Below are 15,336 nucleotides of genomic sequence, written 5' to 3' on the forward strand. Positions count from 1 at the left end.
TAAGACAATGCAGGACTCTTCCACCCAGCAATTACCAGGTGCCAAGAGATTCCGAGGTAACCGTATGCTTTTACTTTGATCCAATGAGTGATGACTACAAAGTCCTGAAAATTATACATAGGCGTCCGGGATTCATGGCTGAGATATATAGTTTGTGTAGCAATTCTTGGAAACCATTTAGCTTGAAGATTCTTACTCCTAGTGCCCATACAGTTTCTGGTTCATGGAGGCCATTGGTTCAAAACGGGCTTGCTTATTGGTTAGCTTGGCATGTAAGTGACCAGGGCTGGCGGACTCTTGTCTTGAATGTATTAGACATGGCTCAAGAAAATGTTGTTGAAGTTCCTATTCCAAATGGCATCCAAGGTCCTCACCTGGAATTGTTCCAAGGATCTCTTTCCATGTTTGGTTGGACTTCCAAAATTCAGTTTGGTATATGGGTGATGAAGGAAGACAGGACAGGAATCACTTGGATAAAGCAACTGAGAATCCCTTCATTCTTCATCCCGCTGTCATGCCGAACAATGGGGATCACTGCCTCCTGGGAGCATTTGATAGCTACTATTCAAGGCAATGCCTTGTTATATGACCCGAAGGAACAAAAAGTAGAGATTGTAAATGGGGTGTTTCCGGAAGGTGATCTGCCCCACAACTACGTTGTAGTTGATCATGTTGCGAGCTTAGTTTCTGTTATTCCGCCTGCTGATGAAATCTTCCCCCGCAGAAAAGTAATTTTTAGTATCTTTAACAAAAGAGTGAAGAAGTACAATAACAAATCAGAGAGAAATTATTCTCATCAGTTTAGTTTTCTGTCAAGAATGTTTGCTTGTTTTTCGTGTAAGAGATGACAGAAAAAGAACCTTCTCCAATGTCCATTAAGTTTGATCATGTAATAATGATTCTTGGCTTTAGCAGCGCAACGGATCTTCTGTCTCACACCCTATGCCACTCTCTGTTCCACTTTTTATTATATTGTTATTTCTCCTATATAAATTTCATGTTTTAGTTTTTTTTTGTTTTTCTTAAAATTCAATAACTATTAATTGAGTAAAAATAAATACAGCAGTTTAAAAAAAGCAATATATAATAGAAAATTAAAAAATATAGCAGAAAATTCATTAAAAAATCTCATTTTTATGCATTTTGATTTTTTGAGTTTGTTAAATTTTGTGTATTACTCAATTAATAGTTATTGGATCTTAAAGAAACAAAAAAGAACTAAAACATGATATTTATATAGGAGAAATAACAATGAGTTTGTTTGGACAAAGGAAATTTGGAAAAAAAAATTTGGCCTCACAAATCCCAATCACCTTTTTATTTTCCCAACCACCTTTTTATCTCACATACATCACATCACAAAAGTGCTACAGTAAATATCTCAAATAAATCATCCAAATAAACTCTTATCCAAACAAACTCAATATAATAAAAAGTGGAACAGAGAGTGGCACAGGATGCGGGACAGAAGATCCGTTGCGAGCAGCAGAGTTGAAGTATGAATTTAACACTCAACTTAGCCATTTTGATTCAGAGTTTCAGCTATTATTTTTGCAAGGAAGATGGACTGATCTTTTTTTAATTTGAATTCCTGCAGTAGTAAAGTCTATTCGAATTAAAGCTCTGACTACTTACTGCAGTTTGCAAGTCACAAAAATTTTGCTGCAGCTAATCAGGAAAGTTTTGGCTCATTTTGAAAATCAAATTTAGCACAGGCTAAAGCAAACTTGGTGTAAGAGAGGAAGCAATAGATTCGGGCTCCTTTAGAAATTTTGTTTCTTTGAAGTCATAATTCGACTAAGTACTTCTCTAAATGCATCATGACATTCATTTTTTATTTGATTTCTATCTTTTGTGTGTTTTAGTTTGAAAACCAGCCCACAAATACTTTTACTTTAAGTACTATATTTTGAATGTTCATATTTAGTAGTTTCCAATTATCAAGCTCCGTAAAGGTTGAAGTTGAAGTTTCCACTTTCAATCTAGCCAGCCATGTTTTGGTAATTTATCTTTTAGGGTACTTAGCATATATTTAGGAGTTACTTGTTCTAATTGTTTCTTGTTCAACAAAATCTTGAATATACATAGGTGCTTCTCTATTGTACTAGTTGTGGAGAGTGAGTACAATTATTTCATGAAAGACTAAAGAAAGTCTTAGTGGAGGTATAGGAAATTCCTCTGTTTTTATTTGTTTTCTTTGGTTTCCTCATGCCAAGAAAGCTTAAAATTTCTTCAAATGCAACATCTTTTGGGTCTGCAATATACAAAATCCACCCACCATATCACCAGCCACCACAAAATCAACGAAGTCATGATGAAAAGTTCAAGTTCATCATTGCCAGAATTGCCTAATGATATCATCGTTGAAATATTGTGTAGATTGCCTGTCAAGAGCCTGGTTCGATTTTGTTGCGTATGTAGGTTTTGGCAAAATCTCATCACAAAAGACCGTGGTTTTATGAATTCTCAGCTACATAATTCCATTAAAAATCTCAGTTGCTTCCAGAATGTACTCCTAAGGAATGATGAAGGTTCTACAAAATGTCCCTGCCACAAAATTCCCGATCTTCAACCCCAAAAATTGATGAAGAAATTCGCACATGGGACTGAGAATTTACCTGGCTGTCGAGTGATATTTCAAGAAGGTAAATTCATCATGTCTGGTTGTTGTGATGGGATTATATGTTTTTATTGGATCTTCCACTCAAACTGTTCAAGTAGGAATTTAGAACCTATGATTTATCTATGCAACCCGGCTTTACGTCAATGCAGGGCCCTTCCATCCAGTAATTACCAGAACCGAAGCTATTCTTTTAATACAGTGGTGTGCTTTTTCTTAGATCCAGTGAGTGATGACTACAAAGTCGTGAAAATTATAAATTGGGGTGCAAAATTCATGGTTGAGTTGTATAGTTTGAGTAACAATTCTTGGAAACAACTTGGCTTGAAAATTCTTCCTCCCAGAGACCAAAGAACTTCAATTTTCGATAGGCCAGTAGTTCATGACGGGTTTCCTTATTGGTTGGCTCAGCGAGCAAACGACTGGACTCGTTTCTTGAATGTATTAGACATGGTTGAAGAAAATATTCGAGAAATTCCTATCCCAGATGGCATCCAATGTCCTCAACTGGAATTATTCCAGGGATCCCTTTCCATATTTGGTTGGAGTACTTCCACAAATATGAATACAGTATGGGTGATGAAGGAAGACAGGACAGGAACCTGTTGGACAAAGCAACTGCTAATTCCTGGAACTACGTTCTTCAGCCTGCTATCCTGCAGAGCGACAGGCGTCACTACCTCTGGGAAGAATTTGGTAGCTTCTTGTATTGGCCATGTCTATTTATATGATCCAAAGGCTCAACAAACAGTTGGGTATCAAAATGGGGTGCGTTTGGAGTATGGGGAGGCCTACAAGTATGTTGTAGCTGATTATGTTGCAAGCTTAGTTTCTGTTTTCCCTCCTGCTGATGAAAACTTCTATCAGAGACAAGTCCTTAATGGAAGAGAGGAGACGGACAAAAACAAAGCTAAGAGAAGCTATTCCACTCAGTCGAGTTTCTTATCAAGAATGTTCACTTTTTTCCTGTGTAAGAAATGATCAAAAAGAACGTATAATTATGTGTGAGTTATCATGCTATTTTTGAATGTCCATGATCCGTTCTATGTCAAGTACTTTTACTCTATGCTTGTGTTCTTTGACGGTGGAAACAAGTTATGTTATTGCATTTTCCATGATTAATGAGTCGAATGGTTACCTGGAAATAAGAGAATACATCAGGTGACCCAATTTAGTAAATAGGATTGGACCAACATAATATTTTATGGATTTCTGTATTATAGATAAACTGTTACTGCTGAAATTCGTCTAATCTGCTGTAGTTGATCTAGTTTGCCTGACTTTCGTTGGCTGATCGACAACAAACAACTGATCCGCATCGACTCGAGAATGTTTCAACTGCAGACATCAATTTTTTGGTTTTGAAGTTATATGCGCAAAGAAATCATGGTACAGGCTGAAGAGAATTTGGCGCTACAGAGGAAGCAATAAATTTGGGAACCTTTTGAAAATTATTTTCTTGGAAGTCAAATTCAACCAAGTACTTGTCTTATTGCAGAATGATGTTCTGATTCATATTTTACTTTTACTCGAGTGTATTTTGGGGTGGAAAAGTTTGATTTGAAAAACCAGTCCTCAAGGATCGTTTCCATTTCTTAAGAATGTTTGCACAAACATTCAAATTAGCAAATTTGTGATCAATTGGATGGAATTTTGGAATGCCCTATTGATTTTGAATCTCTACCATTCTCTCTTCACCAGACAGATTGATCTCACCCTCAAGTTTTAAGGTGGCATTGAAATCAGAGCTCAAGTTAATCTCATTGACCAATGAGGATTCCATGTCCACACAGGAATCAAAATCAGGAGCCGGTTTCTTTTCTCTTTTCTGTTTCTTTTATTTTGTTTGATTTTCCTTGCCTCTTCCTTGGATGAAATGACTTGCACCCCCAGATTATTAGGATGTCCATCCTATCTGTCACAGAACACCGGAGATACATCAAGAGAGAGGATGCAATTTTGGTATGATTTGGAGAATCAAAGAGTCGAGAGAAGTGTATAAATTTGGACAGAGTTTGCTGCTGAACACGTTGGTTTCTATATTCCCTGGTGATAGAAGATTCAGTAATGGTGTCAATGCTAAACAATGAATATATTAAGATGGTACTATTAATATGGAAACAAGAAGAAGCTTGGTTAGTTGAGACTTGAGAGTCATTCCAGTTACTTGTGAAGTTCTTTATTTGCTTGATGTTTAACCGGTGACAAGAGGCAAATTTGATGGATACCTGCTCAAGTATGGCTTCCAGTTTCTCTTTGCAAACACAGAGTTTAATTTTAGTTCCTGACAAATTAATGCAGTGATATACAAAGCTCATACTGATTTTGAATTGGAACAGGTCCGATTATCAGTCCACTAAATTGGGTCATGTAGTAAAGATTCTTCTTGGCTCTAATAGACCTGATTTTGTACTTGACTAGCAATGCATTATTGTTAAATGAGATGACTAAGCAATTGCTGCCAAATTTTAACAGATCAAAATCTCTCTATGTATGTGCTCAATACTGAACTTGTTAACCATTCTGAGACTGACGACATATTGGTTCGATTTTCTTTGGCAGATCTGAACTATCAAGCATTTATTTGTATGCAAATTGATCTTCTTCATCGTATAAGAAGAGGGATTTCCCACAATTTCATTTGCGAACAGAGTGATATCTTGAGAAATTCTCATTTCTATTACAAAGTTAATAACCATTGGTTGTACATCACACAATCTGAAACTTGTGTCTATGGAGTTATGTAGAACAAGAATTACTGCAGGAGTCGTCTAATCAGCTGGACTTTTTTTCGATGTGCTTGGCCAATTCTCAATTGCAGACACAAAAATTTGGTTCCATTCATAGGAATTTTGAATTTGTACGCATAAGTAGGCTTTACCACTGCAAAGCTAACACACAGGAAATTTTGGTGCAAAGGATGAACCAATGACGTTGGGCTTGTTTAGAAAATTGAATTACTTGCAAATCAAATTTGATTAACCACTTTGTTAAGACATTATTATTATTATTATTATTTTGGTTCGACTAGCTTTTCATCTTATTCTATTATGGGGTTTTAATTAAGCAATCGATTTAAAAACACTGATCTCAGGTTCTGAAGTAAATTTATGATTTCTTGTTCGTAAACATTTTTTCCTTAATTACTTTATAACAATCAACTTCAGATTGGATGCCGAGAAGAATAGAAAGAACTTCACATAAATATTATGTTATCATGATGAAAATTTACGAGTTAGAAATAATAGTAAAAGTAATAATTGGCTTAGACGAGAGGCCTGAACACCAAATAATATTTGAACCTCAAGTTGGAGATGAAAAGGGTGTGGTGAGAGACGGGAAGTTTTTTTTTTTTTATAAAAAGAAAAAAAGAAAAAAAAGGCCATTCCATGGAAAGTTGGAAACAAGACCAGGAGTCAATTTATTTTTTATTTCCAATTATTGCTTGATGTGCCTTTTATTTATTTCTTTTTTTCTTTTGGGTAACACGGCAAGTGATGTGCTTTGCCTATAGTCTTTGGTTTAAAATCGAATTCTGTTATTTTTAGAAAAGCTTCTATTGCCATTTCTTCGGGTAGTTTTTTTATTTTTTTTTGGGCTTTGGAAATTGTAAACACATTAGGGTGAATCACAAATTTTGGAAACTTGTGTTTTTCCTTTTATGAATCGGAGGTCTTCAATCCAGAATTTGTTACTTATACTGCCTCCCACCTTACCATCCAAGCCAACCATCCCTCAATTTTGGAACTTGCATCTTCTATTTAGCGTAGACAATATAACAAGTTCTGGTTCAAGTCAGTTTGTGGTTCTAAATTTAGAAATTTTCTAGTTTCGCATCCCTTGAAAATTGGTGCTTAATCTTGTTTTTTGGGTCCTTCCATGAGTAAAACAAATCATACTTGCTTTTGCCTTCCGGGATGTCAGAAACTTAACGAACCGATGGAGGATACACTGTCAATATTGCTGCCTAATTTGCCTAATGATGTCGCTATTGACATATTGTCTAGACTCCCTGTCAAGATCCTCGTTCGATTTTCTTGCGCCTGTAAGGTTTGGCAGAAACTTATAACGTCAGACCGCGGATTTATTCGATCACAGCTACAAAATTCAGTGAAAAATCTCTGTGGCTGCAAGAATTTACTCCTAAGCGGTAGTGAGAGGCTTGGTTACTGCTCTACCGGTACCTGCCAAGAAAATCAAGATTTCGACCGATCCCTGAATCAGATGGTGACGCTGATAAACGGTTCCGAGAATCCTGCAGCTTCACAGCTAATATTTCGAGAAGGTGAACTCAAAATCGCTGGTTGCTCTGACGGGATAATTTGTTTTTTCAAGTTCTGCAGCTATTCTTGCCGTTCAAGAGTTATGGTATACCTATGCAACCCGGCTTTGCGACAATATAGGGCACTTCCACCCGGTTATTACTGCGGAATAAGCTATCCTTGGAGTACTATTCTGTGCTTTCTCTTTGACCCTGTGAGTGATGACTATAAAGTCGTGAAAATTATGGACATGCACCGTTCTGAGTTCCTGGTTGAGATATATAGTCTAAGTAACGATTCTTGGAAAACATTTAGTGTACGAAATCCTTCTCATAGTCCCCACCATCTTTTCAGAGGCCCATTGGTGGTTCATAACGGGTTTCCTTACTGGTTGGTTTGGAACTCGGTTTCTGCAGTTTTAAATGTGTTTGACATGGTCCAAGAAAAAATTGAAGAAATCCCGATTCCAGCTGATACTGTCGAATGTCTACTGGATATAGATCTAGGAGTATTCCAAGGATCACTGTCTATATTCAGCACGAATTCCTCGAGTCAGAATGTGGTGTGGGTGATGAAAAAAGACAGGCTAGGGATCTCCTGGATGAAGCAAGTAATTGTACTTCCTCCTGTGAGTTACATTAAGCCGCTATCCAATGTAACTACAGGAGTCACAGCCTCCGGGAAGAGCTTGCTAGTTTCTGATCAAGGTGTTGTATTTCATTCTGACCCAGAGGATCAAAAAGTTGAAGATCAGAATGGGGTGGTTTTGGAACGTGTACATTTTAACAGGTACGTTGTAGCAGATTATGTTGCGAGCTTAGCTTCGGTTATCCCTCCGGAGATACTGAAGCAAAAGTTCTCCAAGGACAGACTCTATATACAGGAAGAGAATGCTGAAGTAAAAGTTCCCCAAGGACAGGTTTCATGACTGCCCTGATTAGCTACAACCAAATGCAAGATCCTGCTTGGTTTGTTTGAAATCTGCACTAGCGATGCCTGGTCCTCAGGAGGGAGGATTCGATTGGATGGTAAAGCGGGAGGATTTGTTTGTCGATAAAGTTGATCAGTTCAAATTCTTCTTTCATAAACTTTCTAATTCTGTCAATTCAGTCTTTGCTTCTCTCCAGCCAAATTAGTGGTCTGGCTCTAGATCCTTTTTATTCATCAAGGACCTCATGCTGGTTTGTTAGCTGTTTCGACAAATTCAACTGTTAGAAATTTTTGGATTTTGGTTGACTTCAAAAGTCTTCTAACTTGAGCTCAAGTTATTTTAGACCCTTGCTGAGTTTTGTTCCGTTTGCAACTCTTGGCAAAACCTTGTAGAATCACACCATTCTTTCATATATTTTCTAGTTTTGACCCATTAATAGAATCGAAATCAGGAGTTGGCATAATCTCCTATGATTTTATGTAGAATGGAAAGCAACTGTTGTAATTACCGCTATTGGTTCAAATACGCTCTGAAAACACTTGCAATGAAATTATAGTATACACTTTAATGATGTTCCCAAAACCTAGCATGACTAGTAAGTATATTAGTCAACCGACTGTGACGTACCTAGTCCCCTTTTTCTTTTTGCCCTTTTAAGCTCCCCTTAAACTATTAACAAAAAATCACCCTATGATTATATATATATATATATAAATCATTCTATGGTTTCAAGAATTGTTTAATGGGGACATATGACCAAAAGAAAATACCTATATCATACTTAAAATCTCTTAAAAATTACAATTTAATGGTTTTTCTCCTTCGGGTTGCTCCTTCAAGTATCCCATTTACATAGGTTCTCTCTTCTCCAGTTTCTGAGCATAATCAGTATTTTCGTGGTTTATTTACTGTATATATGTGCTTTCTTTTAGATATTTGGAATAGATTTTGATATGGTATCATCAATTAATTGTCCCAGGGGACCAGAAAATTGAAGAAGTATTGGATGGTTGAATTTGATTGATCCCATGAACCTTTGAAGCCTGCCATTTTTAACATCAAGATCACTATTTACACACAGATACAGAGTACATGTAACTGGTAAAATGGATGAAGTTGTTCTTGCCAAATTATTGGTTTCCATCACAGTGTAAGTGGTTCAAATTGTATCCTTCTCACATGCATGGTTGGCAAAAAAGTTTTCCACATGCAACAAAACAAGTGGGGAGCTCTTGGTAGCAGCGAGGAAGAAGTATTATGGTAGAAATTTTCTGGTTCTATGTGATCCTGAGCATCAAACAGTTGAAGAAGCAAAAGAGTCGGAAATGCGACGTGCTTTGGACAAACACTTAGAGGTTGATTATGTCCCTAGCTTGATAAGCTTGGCCTGCTAATGATGTAAAATTCCACTACAGCCAAAACTTTAGGCACTATTTACTGGACCTTAATCGCATTAAAAAGAATGATGAAAGCAAAAACAGGAGATGTTATTCCATCTGGTGGAAGTCTCTTGCGAATAATGTTCGATTCTAATGTGCATAAGAAATGAAAATCTGCATCTTTGAAGCGATAAATAGGAATTTGGCAGACTAGCTAGTAGTACAAACTTGGTATTGTAGTTGAGTAGTAGAGAAAGCCATCTTTAAATGCTTTTGTCTGTGTTTTCTTTGACTTGCTTACCTACATTGCTTAATCTCTCTGGTTTATTGCAACAAATGGACAATCTAGAATTTCTTTAAATTTTGCATTAGAACAGTTTTGTCAGAAAATAGCTGGTGAGGTGGAGGAGGACTTTATCATATTTTTTTGGACAATGTTCACTCTTCTTCAATTGAATTTTTTGCCTAGAAGTAATTTGTAGCAAAGGTACAGCCGATTAAATGAGAGAAAGGAAAAGGAAAGCGTCCAAAACAATTAGATGGTTTCATTTTCCTGTAAAACTTTTGCTTTTCCTACTTAGATTAGGCTTAGCGTCCAAAACAATTAGATGGTTTCCTTTTCCTGTAAAACTTTTCCTTTTCCTATTTAGATTAGGCTTCCTTTACCATCCAACACATTACATATACTGATAGGCGATTTACAATTAGGGTTCATGAGGAATTCTATAGAGAGAATGCCTGGAAACATGCATTAATTGGAGTCCAAAACAATTAGATGGTTTCCTTTTCCTGTAAAACTTTTCCTTTTCCTATTTAGATTAGGCTTCCTTTACCATCCAACACATTACATATACTGATAGGCGATTTACAATTAGGGTTCAAGAGGAATTCTATAGAGAGAATGCCTGGAAACATGCATTAATTGGAGTACAACGTGAGATACTGACTTAGAATCAGCTTTTACAGATTGTTGTTCCAATCCATATATAAACCCAAAACTGGGGATATCAATTACTCTTCTGCTTTCAATCCTTGTTTAGCCTACTCAATTGTTGTTTTTCCTTATCTTCTAGCCTGAACAAATTAAACCCTTGATTCCTATGATGGAGCCATCGAGTTCGTCATCCAGGCCATATTTACCGTACGACAGTATCTTGGAAATCTTGTCTAGACTGCCTGTGAAGACCCTGGTTCGATTTTGTTGCGTATGTAAGCTCTGGCGAAAACTCATCACCTCTGATGGTAATTTTATCACTTCTCATCTGCAGAACACTCTAAATAACAACAGCAAGATCAATTCCAGGGGCATCAAGAATGTCTTCCTCGACTGTAATAGAATTCTTGTAGGTTGTACTACCTGCTATGAACGGCCTGATCCAAGAATAAAAGAGTTAACCGAGCAATTCATGATCAGTGCTGGAGACAGCAATCTCTGCCGACTTTTATTTGCGGAAGGCTATTTTTCCTTCGCAGGTTGCTTTAATGGTATAATATGTTTCTATGGCGAATGCGATTATGAATGCGTCCCACACATATATCTGTGGAACCCTGCTGTGAATCAATGCATTATCCTTCCCAGAACTGCCGACTGGGAATGGAGTCATAATGTTGTATGCTTTACCTATGATCCAGTTACCGAAGATTACCAAGTTGTACAAATTTCACATCAAATTGAGGTTGGAGTATTCAAGTTTCAGATATATAGTCTAAGTAACAATTCTTGGAAACCTTTGAGTTCAGGGATGCATCCTCCTCGCAACCAAATTCTTCACCTGGTTTCAGAGTATAATTGGAATGCAGTTGTATATAATGGATTTCCCCACTGGCTTGCTAAAGATAAGAAGGATTCAACTCTCTTCATGAACATATTGGACATGAATCAGGAAAAAATTCGAGAAATTTTGCTCCCTGATAGCTTATCAAACCATTCACATGATCCTAATCTGGAACTATTTCAAGGATGCCTATGTATAACCCATGGCTGGAATTTTTCAAAGGTACATCCATTTGAATTGTGGGTGATGAAAGAACACGGCGAAGACATTTCTTGGACAAAGCAAATTGTGATTTCTGGGGACTCCACTATCCGTCCTCTACCCCAGAGAATTACAGGGGTCACAACAATTGGAAACCTCTTGGCAGCAGTGAAGAAGGACAGGCTTGGTCGAAATTTTTTGGTTTTATATGATCCAGAGAACCAAAGAGTTGAGGAGCCTATGCAGAAAGAGTTGGAAATCCCCCGTGTATCCGTCACATACTTGGCGTTTGATTATGTACCAAGCTTGGTTAGATTAATCCGTTGCTGATGAAAGAAGTCCAGTACAGCAAAAGACTTCAGTTGGGCTCACCCCTCCTCCTAGTATAGAGTAAGAGTAGGTCTAGAATAGAAACTATAGCGTCGACCAAAAAAAAAAAAAAGGCCAAAGACTTCAGTAAGAAATACTAGGAGAGGTTATTTTGTTGGATCCTTAATCCAATGTTAACTCATATGTGAATAATTATGCATTGCAAATTGTTTAATAAAGTTGAGTCCAACTAAAACAATCAATTATAATTTGGGCTTTAATCTTATCTCGCAGGATGTGGGCTTTTAATGTGTAGAATAATTTCTATTTCTATGATGGATTGAAATAAGAATCCAAAAGATAATAGAAAAGGTATCTATAACTAGGGTTATGATCTCGGATCACACATATTCTTTCTGTAGTATTCTTAGTACCACAAATAGCTATCTCTTAATATCCCATCGTCAAGAAGAGATACCAGAGAAAAACTGAAGGAGGACTCTCCCAAACAGCGTGTTAATCTCAAAAGCCACCACAAGACTTTAAAGATTCTAGTACTAGTCAATCAACATCAATCCAGGTACGCTTTCACAATTTTGTTGTTGATTTATTTCTCAGTAATCACCACAATTTTGGGTTTAATAGGTGATAATTTTCACCAAAGGTTAATATAAACAACCGCTAAAATATTCCACCCGGTGGAGGCTGTTTACGTAGAACGTTCAACTCTATTGTGCATAACAGATGAAAATCTACGTGTTTGAAGCACTATAGGTCCTAGCATTCATGTTTTACAGTTTATACTTAGGTGTTGTAGTTGAGTTTAGAAAGCCATCTTGAACCCCCATTGTCGACTTCAACCAATCGTTTCTGTGTTTTCTTGGGCTTATTTACCTGTTTGATGCCATTACTTTGCCTAACTAGTGTGCTGGTTTCCCTGGTTTATGCAATTTAAATTAATGAAAAATATGCACTGTACTGTGTTTGGATTTGGGATTAGGACCGTCTGAATTCTACTAGTAATTGACAATTCTGTTGTTTGTTTAAATTTTTAAAAAAAAAAAAAAAAAAAAAAAGAATCCCCATCTCGAATTCAGGAACTTCCTACCAGTTGACATATCATCTTATCCAGTATATTTGCGAACAAACAAAGCTCATAACTCGGATTTGAGTAACTTCCTTCATTCTCGCGTTGCATTTAAATATAAGGATCATATACCAATAATTTGTAGGCACGGTCAGCGTACTAAAAGATCTTAAACCATAAGGAGCTAATAGAGTAATGTACTCCGTATAATATTTATACTAGCTAGTGTCTATTGATTTACAAACAAAACCTTTAAGGGTTCAAAAGAAAACACAAAAACATAAAAAGATAACCATAATTGTAACCAAAGGTATCCTAATTGCCCGATTGCCATGGTCAAAACCATACAATCCTGTAAAGTCAGTTGAAGAATCAGCAATGTTGAATCCGATGTAGTTGGCAGGTTTCCCCCGCCATTCGGAAAACAGAAAATGCCTGTATCATTTGAGTTTGACTTGAAGTCTGATCAAATGAAAGGTTCTTGATAAATTGATTATGATCCAATAGCGATTTGAACCAGGAATTAGAGTTCTTCTGAGAATCAAATAACTCCATTGCAATGAATCAAGAGACGGGAGCTACTCTTCTTCGTAATCCCTCACTCGAGATCAAATGCAGCCATCATCATCCCTGCATATACCGGAAGAGATCATCTTTGATGTCTTGTCTAAACTACCTGTGAAGACCCTGGTTCGATTTTGTTGCGTATCCAAGTCCTGGCGAAACCTTATAACCTCTGATCCTGTTTTTATCTATTCTCATCTGCAAAAGTCCCTTAAAAACGGCAACAACAACCCTGGCGAAATCAGAAATGTCCTCCTGGACACTCGTGCAATTTGTCCGCGCTCTTCTTCTGACCTCCCTATGACCCGTGCTCTAGGTATCAACTGTGACTGCCCTAAAAGCTTTGTTCCAGGTGTCAAACAATTGACAGAGCAATTCAGAGTTAATCCTGGAGCAGATATTAATCTCTGCAGGCTAATATTTGTAGAAGGTCCCTACTTCTTGGCAGGTTGCTGTGATGGTATAGTGTGTTTCTTTAACCGCTGCTATCGTATCGGCAAACTTAGCATCCATCTATGGAACCCTGTTTTAAATCAATGCAAGACTCTTCCCTGGATCGATTGCATCAGATACTGTATAAAGCATGATGTCTACTTTACCCGTAATCCGGTTAGCCATGATTACCAAGTGGTGAAAATTTCACATCCAGAAGAAGGCTGCTTCAGGGTTCAAATATACAGTCTAGGTAACAATTCCTGGAAACAGATTAGTCCAGATATTCTTCCTCCTCCTCACCAAAATCTTGCAGCGTCCCCTTTGGCGTATAGATGGAATTTAGTAGTTCATAATGGATTTGCTCATTGGTGCGCTCGGAATCAAATGGATTCAAAACTTTGCTTGAATGTGTTGGACATAAATCAGGAAAAGATTCGACAATTATCGCTACCGGATTGCCTACCCAATTTCAAGTATCCTACTCTGGAAGAATTTGAAGGATGTCTTGCATTTTCCGATCTTGGACATGGAGGTTCTGAGCTGTGGGTGATGAAGGAACATGGTGAACATATGTCTTGCATAAAGCATATTAAGGTTTCAGAGATCCATCCCCTGCGCCAAAGAACAACAGGGCTAATAGCATCAGGGCAGCTTTTGGCAGCATCAAAAGAGAAGGCAAATGGTCTAGTCTTGTATGACCCAGACAAACGGTGTGTTGAGGAACCTATGGAAAAAGAGTTGAAATGCAAACGTTTTCTTGATTCTCATTATGTGGTTGATTATGTCCCAAGCTTGGTTTCTGTTTTCCTTGGTGAAGATAGGGACTTCCAAGATTTTCAGAACTCTAGCTGCATTGAAATCTTCAAGAGACGCCTGGAAGAGGAAAAAAAGGAGAATATGAAGAATAGATGTTCTTGTACACGTTGGACATTCTTGCCGGAATGTTCCAGTGTTTTGGGTCTAGAGTTGAAAAGGAGGTACAAGTTTAAATGAATAAGCATAGTCTCAAAAGGATGAGAGCAGGTACGGTTTGGATTTTTATGCAAGTCTCCGATTATTGCAATACTTTGTGGTACGCATAAAATGGCATCAAATATGACTGTACCTAATTGTACTTGCCCCAATCCGATTTTCAGAGTCAGCGGAGCAACCAGGATATGTTATTTGGTAGGGCAGTGCTAGAAAGGTCAATAATGTGTTGCCTAAGTTTAGGTCATTATGTTAAATTAAAAAAAAAAAAAAATTAGGTAGCAAAAGTAGCTCATATTAAAACTATGGCTCTGCTTGGATTAGAGTGTTTTGGATTGAGATATTTTGTTTTTGGAGTTTGCAGTAACACAACATCCCCCCCCCCCCCCAAAAAAAACGCCTAATTCATGCGTTTTCTCATATGCGTTTTCCCATATCTCAATCCTTTGACGACTAAGTCTGGCTTTAGGTTGATTGATGATGAAATACACAGCAAGAAAGCTCACGAGACAAGTTCGAGTTAATTTTTGCTTTTCGGTTTTGTTGATAATATTTGACCTTGTGCATTACTGCTTCGTACGTAGTTGATCATGTAGAAAGCTTGACTGTATTGTCCATTGTGAAGATGAAAAATTACCTCCCCAAAAACTTCCACCACACTTCAGTCCTTCATGGCCATGCAAGAGAAAACAAAATCAAAGATAAGAGAGGTTATTCCTTTGTTCAATAGGTTTAAATAGACTGTTTCGTTGTATTCTGATCGGGTGATGGAAAGGTTCAGGTTCCATGCCCGAACGAATGAAT

The 15,336-nt window shown here is 37.3% G+C and overlaps 4 protein-coding genes across 4 annotated transcripts; all 4 read left to right on the top strand.

The window, feature by feature from the left end:
* Positions 1 to 2,311: 2,311 nt before the first annotated feature.
* Positions 2,312 to 3,601, top strand: LOC113776772 (F-box/kelch-repeat protein At3g23880-like). Its single transcript, XM_027321832.1, has one exon. The coding sequence runs from the start codon at positions 2,312 to 2,314 to the stop codon at positions 3,599 to 3,601; it is 1,290 nt and encodes a 429-aa protein (XP_027177633.1).
* Positions 3,602 to 6,559: 2,958 nt separating this feature from the next.
* LOC113776773 (F-box/kelch-repeat protein At3g23880-like) lies at positions 6,560 to 7,810 on the top strand. The gene has a single exon (XM_027321833.1). The coding sequence runs from the start codon at positions 6,560 to 6,562 to the stop codon at positions 7,808 to 7,810; it is 1,251 nt and encodes a 416-aa protein (XP_027177634.1).
* Positions 7,811 to 10,295: 2,485 nt separating this feature from the next.
* Positions 10,296 to 11,498, top strand: LOC113776774 (F-box/kelch-repeat protein At3g23880-like). The gene has a single exon (XM_027321834.1). It carries the CDS (start codon positions 10,296 to 10,298, stop codon positions 11,496 to 11,498), a length of 1,203 nt encoding a protein of 400 aa, XP_027177635.1.
* Positions 11,499 to 13,176: 1,678 nt separating this feature from the next.
* On the top strand, positions 13,177 to 14,556 carry LOC113776775 (putative F-box protein At1g32420). The gene has a single exon (XM_027321836.1). The coding sequence runs from the start codon at positions 13,177 to 13,179 to the stop codon at positions 14,554 to 14,556; it is 1,380 nt and encodes a 459-aa protein (XP_027177637.1).
* Positions 14,557 to 15,336: the final 780 nt, after the last annotated feature.

Source organism: Coffea eugenioides, chromosome 7 (assembly GCF_003713205.1).
Source record: "Coffea eugenioides isolate CCC68of chromosome 7, Ceug_1.0, whole genome shotgun sequence".
NCBI lineage: Eukaryota > Viridiplantae > Streptophyta > Magnoliopsida > Gentianales > Rubiaceae > Coffea > Coffea eugenioides.

Bases quoted from the DNA above. Each gene is read 5' to 3' on its own strand.
- LOC113776772 (XM_027321832.1), top strand. From the start codon at position 2,312: ATGATGAAAAGTTCAAGTTCATCATTGCCAGAATTGCCTAATGATATC.
- LOC113776775 (XM_027321836.1), top strand. From the start codon at position 13,177: ATGCAGCCATCATCATCCCTGCATATACCGGAAGAGATCATCTTTGAT.
- LOC113776773 (XM_027321833.1), top strand. From the start codon at position 6,560: ATGGAGGATACACTGTCAATATTGCTGCCTAATTTGCCTAATGATGTC.
- LOC113776774 (XM_027321834.1), top strand. From the start codon at position 10,296: ATGGAGCCATCGAGTTCGTCATCCAGGCCATATTTACCGTACGACAGT.